Here is an 8,625-nt window from a genome sequence, read left to right on the forward strand (position 1 = left end):
GGGCCTGGTAGCAAGAGCTGGCGAAGTAGGTGCCTGAAGAGGTCCAGCGCCAACGGATGGTGTCCGGAGAGTAGGTAAGCTGAAAGTGCCGAAGCGCCCGCCATAGCTGCACATACTGCACCATGGCCTCCCGGCCGAGAGCGCCGTGGATGTCTTGAACCCAAGAGCGTTGGGATAGACCATCCCAGACCGTGCGAATCTTGCGTCGTCTCTTCGGGATCAGTTGGAAGAGTTGAGGAGCGATCTCGGAGACCGAACGACCATCAATCCAGTGGTCAGTCCAGAACATGCACTTGTCGCCGCAGCCGACGCTCCAGATGGTCGAGGCGCGGAAGATGGCGCTGACATTGGCATCATGCAGGATATGCCGGTGGCTCCAGGGGCGCGAGGGATCGGTGCACTGAAGCCAAAGCCAGCGAGCACGGAGGGCAATGCCCGCACGCTGCAGGTCACGGACGCCCAGCCCGTCGAGATGGATAGGCCGGCAAACTCGCTGCCAGTTGACCATACACTGACCGCCATTGGCATCCTTGCATCCGGCCCAGAGGAATCCACGGATGATGCGGTTGACCTTCTTGAGAATGGTCTGGTTGAAGGTGATGGCCGTGAGGAAGTGAGTAGGGATAGCGCAAAGGACGTGGCGAACGAGAGCCAGCCAGTCGCCACGAGAGAGCATGGAGATGCACCATGTAGATAACTTCCGTTCGAGCTTGAGCACGATGGGCAGCAGGCTGGAAGAAGACGGCTTGCGGATGGAGAGAGGTAGACCAAGGTATTGCACAGGGAACTGCGTCATGGGGCAGTGCATTTCATCGGCGATGAGGGTCGTGTGCTCGTCGGTGCACCTAATCGGAGTGGCGGAGCATTTGGCGAAGTTGGTCCACAGGCCGGACACGACACCGTAAACACGCAGGATCTCTCTGATAGCCGTCAAGTCATGGCGATCGGGGTGGCAGAAGATGACGACGTCCTCGGCATAGAGCAAGATGCTGGAACTGGCATGTCTGGGCGTGAGGCGTTGGAGGAGCCCGAGATCGACCGCGCGGAGAAGCATGGAGTTGAGGATGTCGATGACGATGGTGAATAACATAGGAGAGACAGGGTCTCCCTGCCGAAGCCAGCAAGCGTGGTCGATGGGCGGCCCGGGTTGCCCCTTGATCAAAACCCTGGTTGAGGCGGTAGAGAGAAGGATCGAGATCCAGTCCCTCCAGCGGCGCCCGAAGCCAAGGTGTCTCAATGTCTCCAGAAGGAAAGGCCACGAGACGCTATTGAAGGCCCTCACAATGTCGAGCTTGAGTAGCATGCACGGTGACTTGAGGTTGTGTAGGAGGTGGGCCGTCTGCTGAACTAGGAGAAAGTTGTCGTGGATGCATCTCCCGGTGATGAATGTGCTTTGGTTAGTCGAAACCATGTCGCCGAGCTTTGGGGCGAGGCGAAGCGATAGAACCTTCGCGAAGAGATGGTGATAAGGTGGATGAGGTTAATGGGCGATAATCTGAGAGTGTTGCTGCGTCTGCGCGCTTGCGGAGCAGGGTGAGTAGCGCCTCATTAAGCTTTTGGAAGCCGCGTCCGTTGGCGGTGTAGAACTTGTTGAATGCGTCGTAGATATCTTGCTTGATGATGTCCCAGGAAGCCCGAAGAAACTCGACCGTGAAGCCATCTGGCCCTGGCGCTTTGCCGGAAGGTAAGCACTTAACCACGCGCCAGATTTCCTCCTCGGAGAAAGGCTCGTCGAGGTCATCAAGGGGGGAGGTGTATTGCCGTATGAGTGATTGATCGATGGAGAAATCCCGCGCCTCGGCCGTGCCAAGGACGCCCGAGAAGTGGTTGAAGGCAGCCTTGGCCATGGCGTCGTGGCTAGTGATAGTCAGCGCGCCAACCTGGAGGGAGGTAATGGCGGTCCGTTGCTTCCTATGAGAAGCGTGGATCTTCAGGTAGGAGACAGCCACGTCGTCGCCACGAAGCCAGGAGAGACGGACGCATTGACGCGCGATGGAACGCTCAAGGGAGACCAGACCAAGGTAGGAACATTTAAGCTTTCGTCGCAGCCATGCCTCGTCGTGGCTGAGCGGCCGGAAGTCCTGGGCGGCGTCAAGCCTAGCGACGATCTCATGAGCCACTTTGAGTTGGAGGGATACGTTGCCAATGGTGTGCGCACTCCAAGATTGTAGGCGACGAGCGGTGATCTTGAGGCGCGCCACGATGCGCTGGTAGGGTCAGGGTCTGGATGGACGGAGTTCCACGCCTCGGAGACCACGTGGTGGAACCCGTCGAGCTTCGGCCAGAAGCGCTTGAAGTGGAAGCGGCGAGCGCTAGGTGGGCGAGAAACACAATCCACGAGTAGGGGGCAATGATTAGAGGCCGCGGAGGAAAGACATTGGAGCAAGCAGTTTGGATGGGCGATCTCCCAACCGGATGTGCAAAGCACGCGATCGATGCGGACAAGCGTCGGAGCTTCACGCTCGCTAGACTAGGTATAACAGCGGCCGTGGAGGTAAAGATCGCGAAGCTCCTCGTCGGCAATGAACCGCCGAAATCTGTTCATTCAACGATGATTGGCATGCGGGTTGTTCTTCTCGTCGGGCGCAGCAATCATGTTGAAATCTCCCCCAAGAAGCCACGGACCAATGCGGGATGCACGCACGTCGCGAAGGTCGTTAAGGAAGTCGAGTTTGGTCGTGTCCTCCTGCAGGCCCTAAACCCCGGTGAGCCACCAATGGCCACTGCCATCCGATGGGGTGAATAGAGTCGTTATGTGGTGCTCTCCAATATGGGGGTTTGAGATGGAAACGACGGGGCTACACCAGGCGAGGATGATGCTGCCACGAGTGCCATCTGCAGGCAGGGAGTAGAATCCCTCATAGAGAGGGCCGAGAGTGTCTAGAGCAAGAGAATCGGTGACGGCCTCTAGCTTGGTTTCTTGCAGGCACACGATAGAGGGAAAAGTAGCGGTGATCACGTTACGGACAGCAGTGCGCTTGGCGCCATTGTTCAAACCACACACATTCCAAAAAAAGAATCTTTTGGTTACACTCCATAAAGAGGGATGGGGGGCGGTGCGTTCTGAAGCAGAACGAAGCGACCTATGCCTCAATGCGGCAAGGCGCGGAGGGGGATCTTGGCAACGCAGACGACGAGGGCCGAGGCAAGCTCCACCCGAAGAAATCGGCGAACGCCTCGATGACGTCTTCAGCGAGAGGCCGCTCAAAGAGTTGTGCGTACTTGGCAAGAATCCCATCGGGGATCGGCGTGCTATCGTCGCTGATCAGCCCAAGGCGACGGAGGAGCACTCTCTTGGCTTTCATCTCAGATCCCAGACCTCGGTCGGCCTTCGCAATTCGAAAACTGCGTCGAGGGGTGAAATTGGCGGGGATCTCTTTCCGGCGGCAGCGAGCCGGAGGAGCCGGCAAGATGGGCTGGGGGCGGATAGCCAACACATCGACAAACTCAGCCAGGCGCCTCGATCAGCATCAACGCAGGGGCCGGGCCTGAGCTGATCACCAGATCAGTGCAAACAGCGGTTTGCATGCTACCATCATGCATGGGGGATGGGGAGGCGAAGAGGCGTGCATGGCGTTGCAAGTCACACCACCAGGGCGGACGCCATGATTGGTGGGATGGGTGCCGCATGCACCAACTCAATGGGTCCGTCCAGATAGCCAGCATTCGAGGACAGGTGGGGTGGCGCTGGCGGGGCGGTGGAGGGTCCCACGGGCAATGGATCCGAGGCGACAACTGGAGAAGGGGGCGGCCCCAGAAGCATCGGATCAAGCGTGGGAGCATCTTGGGGGCGCTGTCAGCTCATGATTGGTCGGGGCAAGGGAATGGCCTGGGAGGGGGTTCGATATGGTGACAGGGGAGGCATCCGCGGTGGGACCTGGCGGAGAGTTATCGCTATCGACGAGCCGCTCTTCGCGCGCCTCGGGCGAACGGAGCAGCGGGGCATCAGTGCGTGGCTCTGGAGCAGCCACGTCGACGGCGTCCATGTTCAAATTTGAAGCCTGGGCGATCACAGGCGCGGAGGCGGTTGGCGGGGAAGAACACGCCAAAACGGTCTCCGGAGCGGTTTCAAGGGGTGGCGCAGATTTATCCAGAGCTGGCGGAGAGGATGGGCCCAGGCACTCCTTTGCAGGGATCCGGTCGGGAGCAACGGCACCCGGGTGGGGCCCGAGGATGCCCTCCCAAGCGCGGAACATGGGCGGGGCATGCGCGTGGCGGCGGTGGCGCCGGCGACCAACACGGTCAGTCGGCGGGTCACGCGGCGATGGGGCGGCAGGAGGGAAATCGTGGTGCTGCGGCCAGCGCGGCGGGAGCGGGGGCGAGTCCAGGTCCGGGCCGGCATCCTCGCCGGCCGGAGGCCGCGAAGGAGGCGGCGGGGGCGGCGGAAGTCATCGCACGCCGCGATGTGGATGCGGACGGGGAAGCGCATGAGGCCAAGGGTGAGCCGCTCGGCGCGATCCGGGTCGGCATCGAGGGAGACCACATCGTCATCGGGGACGAGGAGCTCAGAGGTGCGAGGGATGGCATCCGGGTTGGTGGTCCAGGCGGTGAGCTTGAAGACCGACATGTCCGCCATGGACCGAGTCTCCGGCGCGAGGTTCTCGACCTTGCAGAACGGCGAAAGCACAAACTCGGCGAAAGAATGATGCCACGCGTGGTCGGGGATGCCATAGAGCTCGATGGAGAGGAGGAACGGAGCCGCCACCGGCTCGGAGCCCGCCGTCCGGCCCCAAGGGTGGAAAATGAGACGAAACTGGGGGGGTACGCGCCCGGGCCGCGGTAGCAACACGTGCGCGAAGCTCCAGGCTCGAGAATCGGACAAGGAACTCCTCGGGGTGCATGCTTGTGCACAGAGAACCCGCGTGTAGGCAGGCCGAAGTTGGAGCGAAGGACGACAGCAACGTCGTCGCAGGAGATGTCGGAGCGGCAGCCGGCCACTGTGGCAAGGAGGGCGAGGCTGAGCGCCCGCTCCGCCGCAATCATCTCCTCAGAGCGAGGGAGGTAGCAGATGGTGGTCGCAGGGGCGGCGCGCAGGGTGCCCGAAGAACGACGTGGCGCGCGAGGAGGCTGAGCCCATCGGAGACACGGAGCGCGAGGAGGTCGCCGACTTGGAGGACACAGGCGCGACGGGACTAGGACTCGCCCGAAACACATCGACTGCCGGCCCGGCGGACACAGGCGTCGGCGAACCAGTGGCGGAGCGAGTGGAGGCCACGAATCCAGAGGACTCGGGCGTCGGGATGTCGGGGGTGGAGCGGGTGGAGGCCGCGGAGTGCGCGCCGGGGGCGCCAACCGGCGAACGAACACGACGGCGCAGAGGAGGCGGGGACGAGCTGTCAGACGGGGCAGAGAGACTGGCGGTGCACTGCTTGGCCTTGTGGCCAAAGAAGCGGCAGCGCGCATAGCAAATCTCACGGCGGCACTCGGAGCGCGGGTGGGCCGTGCTGAAGCACCGGGGGCACTCCCCTTCGCGGAGCCAGGAGGGACGCTGGCGAGGGCCGTCGCCAGGCCCGCGCCGCGGGCGGCGGGGCGCACGCTGGCGGGGCCGCTTCCGTCCGCGAGCAACCTGCCAGGCCAGCTGCTGAGCGGGGAGCTTGTCCGCCGAGCGGCAGATCTCGGAGCGGATGGCGGGTCGCGCGAGCGGAGAAGAGGATGCGGCGGGGGACGAGGAGGGGTCGAAGCCGGCCGGGGAGGCGACCGAAGAGGGCGCAGGGGACCGGCAGAGGGCCTCGCGGTAGCTGGCGGGCAAGGACTCCAACCAGCGGGTCTCGCGCGAGCGACCCACGATCGACGGAGGGGGGAGGACATGGCTGTGGGTGGCCGGCGGGGCCGGAATGGCCTGCATCGGGCTAAGGTGGCTGCCGGCGCAGGGTGGGGGAGCGGGAGCTAGGTGGGGGAGCGGGAGCTAGTTAGAGCGGTAGTACACCCTGAGTTGCATGTTCGATGATTGTTATCATATTGCGTGTGATTCTTACTATTTCTAGGTTTGAATATTGTTTTAGAGAAGCAAATAATGGTGTTTATAAACTTGCCAGGTTAGTTAGGATTTTGTCTGACTTCTGATTGGTTTGAGAAGCCTATGAGCGATAGTGTACCCCCTCGTTAAACAATGTAACTGCTATGTGTGATGAATAAAGTGTTTCGTGTTTAAAAAAGACAGAACGTGACTCTCTTCTTTAAAATACACGAGACTCGGGGTGCAGGCGGCACGGATAGGCTATTCGGCAGTGGTGCGAATTTCAGCAAACCGGGGCACCGGCGTACCCACCGTTTCCTCGTGAAACCGTCGGCGGGGAGGCGGAATCCTGGTGGCGCGACGCGACTTTTCACCCTGCCTTTTTCAGAATCGCGCGCTGACCCTGTTCAACGCATGTGACACAGGCACACACAGCCACCGGTCGGCAGTCCACAGTGACTCAGCGATACACTGCGCGTACGCCGCGGCATGCGACGTTCGACCCGCCAGGCTTCCCTCCCTGGCCGCCACGTCTTGCCACCCGCTGCGACACTTGTCGCCGGTGCGTCCGCGGCGCACGCACCCACCGGCCTCTCCGTCCCCTCTCTCGACCGCTTTCCATGGCGTCATCGATTAAAGCGTCGCGGCATCACGTGCCACCCTGGCTGCATACAGTCGTCGGCTAGTCACGCTACCGTACCTCTGCCACTGTGCTCCATCGGTTTCTTGGACTCTGCTTGCTATATAGAGCAAGGGAGGGGGGTTGCAGTTGAGGCCCAGCCACATACAGCCGAAGGAAGAAGAGAACGTCTGTCATCTGCTTAATACCTTGTGCCGAGGTAGCTGCCAATTCCAAAGACTGTGAGTAAGAGGAGAACGTGGTTAGCTAGGAAATGTGCGGCGGAGCTGTTATAGCCGACTTTGTCCCGGCCGGAGCCCGCCGCCCGGATGGTTCCTCCGCCGACGTCCCCGGCTCCAGCCTCACCGTCACCGGTAGATACTAACGGGCCTGCAACTTGTCTAGTGTTTTTTTCTAGTGTGATTCTGTCATCAAATTATACGGTCACAGTAGAGTGATGATGGACAGATTCTTTTGTAATGTATCTAGCGTCTTCGTCTTCCATATCTATGATTGACACTGAGCTTGTATGCTAATTTGCTCTGTACTGTTCGTTTATGTTTCTCTTTATAAGGTGAGGAGGTGACGGAGAAATCGCCGGCGCCGGGGCGGAAGACGGCGTACCGTGGGATCAGGCGCCGGCCATGGGGCCGCTGGGCTGCGGAGATCCGGGACCCCAGGAAGGGCGCGCGCGTCTGGCTGGGCACCTACGCCAGCGCGGAGGAGGCCGCGCGCGCCTACGACGTCGCGGCGCGCGATATCCGCGGGCCGAAGGCCAAGCTCAACTTCCCACCCGCGGTGGGCGCGCCGCAGGAGGCCGCGGCCGTTGCAGGGGCGGGGGCGCCCAAGAAGCGTCGCATCGTCGCGGCAGAGGAGAGCTCCGCGTCTTGGTCTCCACTTCCGGCCCCGGCTAGCGGCGGCGGCGGCGGCACAGACAGCCTGCGGGAGCGCATGTCCGGCCTGGAGGCGTTCCTGGGGCTGGAGGACGGCAACGTGGAGCCCTGGGAGGCCGTCGATCTCATCATGGAGTAGGCGTGTGCCGTCGCCACGTGCGGCAGCTCTGCGGCGTGCATTGGTTACATTTGCCGATAAATAAGCAGATTGGTCGAAGTCTTTTGATTAGTTAGAGTATCATTCGGCTTTCCTGGGCTTTCGCCGGGCATATCCAGGTCCTTTGTAGTGGAATGCTATGTAATTCAAGCATGACGATCAGAAGAAATGTGGAGAACTTGCACCCACTTTTCTGACATAAAATGGAACTTTTCACGCTCTCATTTGTATGGCACGTACGAAACAGTTCATGTCCGCGTTTTTCAACTTTTTTACGCACATCTATCTATAGATTGGAACAAGGTTACAAACTTAATCATGTCTTAATCAAATGACATATCAAATAAAGAAGAATGATTTTTTTAAAAGAAAATGCACGAAATCTATGCAAGATCTAGACTGAGATTTAGCGATCCGGTTAGAACAAATTATCAAAAAACTCCTTTCCTTTTTGTGTCTAAAATTTTCTTTTCTTTTGCGGGTGATAAAATTTCTCTTTTCTTTTTGTGTCAGTAGACAAATAAACCACTAAAACAATGGGTCTGCTTCAGTACACCCCCTCTCAAAAATAAGAAAGAGTGGCTATGTTTGCTTCCCTAGGAATATATTATGTATACACTCTTTCCTTTTCACGAATTAACGTATGTACATTCCGTTTGTAAAAAAAAACATCAAATCAAAGTGTACCAAATTCATGTGCATTTTTCTTGTCCATTCTTGTCCTATTTTTATTTTCCCTCAAAACTGACGTCTTCAGAATCGTGCCATGATTAAATGCCTCTGATTCTGAGTAACCACTTTGCCGGTCTCTGTGATCCTACCAAACCCTATACGTGTACTGTATATAGCTAGGCACCGGTCGCCTACACAAGGGACACCGCCTAATCACTTGCACTCTTTTGACAACCTTTTATTGCTCCTTTCGGCGAGCCAGTCGTGGCTCGTCCTGCGTCCCGGCGCGACGTCTCCGCATCCACCGAAACCACCGGCGCGGCACACC

The 8,625-nt window shown here is 59.2% G+C and overlaps 1 protein-coding gene across 1 annotated transcript; it reads left to right on the plus strand.

The window, feature by feature from the left end:
• Positions 1-6,666: 6,666 nt before the first annotated feature.
• On the plus strand, positions 6,667-7,860 carry LOC119340532 (ethylene-responsive transcription factor RAP2-3-like). Its single transcript, XM_037612458.1, has 2 exons — positions 6,667-6,949; positions 7,150-7,860. The coding sequence occupies exons 1-2, from the start codon at positions 6,850-6,852 to the stop codon at positions 7,605-7,607; spliced, it is 558 nt and encodes a 185-aa protein (XP_037468355.1). The 5' UTR covers positions 6,667-6,849; the 3' UTR covers positions 7,608-7,860.
• Positions 7,861-8,625: the final 765 nt, after the last annotated feature.

Source organism: Triticum dicoccoides, chromosome 1B, assembly GCF_002162155.2.
Source record: "Triticum dicoccoides isolate Atlit2015 ecotype Zavitan chromosome 1B, WEW_v2.0, whole genome shotgun sequence".
NCBI classification, from domain to species: domain Eukaryota; kingdom Viridiplantae; phylum Streptophyta; class Magnoliopsida; order Poales; family Poaceae; genus Triticum; species Triticum dicoccoides.

What these genes read in the sequence shown, in the direction of transcription:
- LOC119340532 (XM_037612458.1), top strand. Translation starts at nt 6,850, where the DNA reads ATGTGCGGCGGAGCTGTTATAGCCGACTTTGTCCCGGCCGGAGCCCGC. An exon ending in CTCCAGCCTCACCGTCACCG is followed by an intron (nt 6,950 to 7,149) that starts GTAGATACTAAC and finishes TCTCTTTATAAG; the next exon opens with GTGAGGAGGTGACGGAGAAA.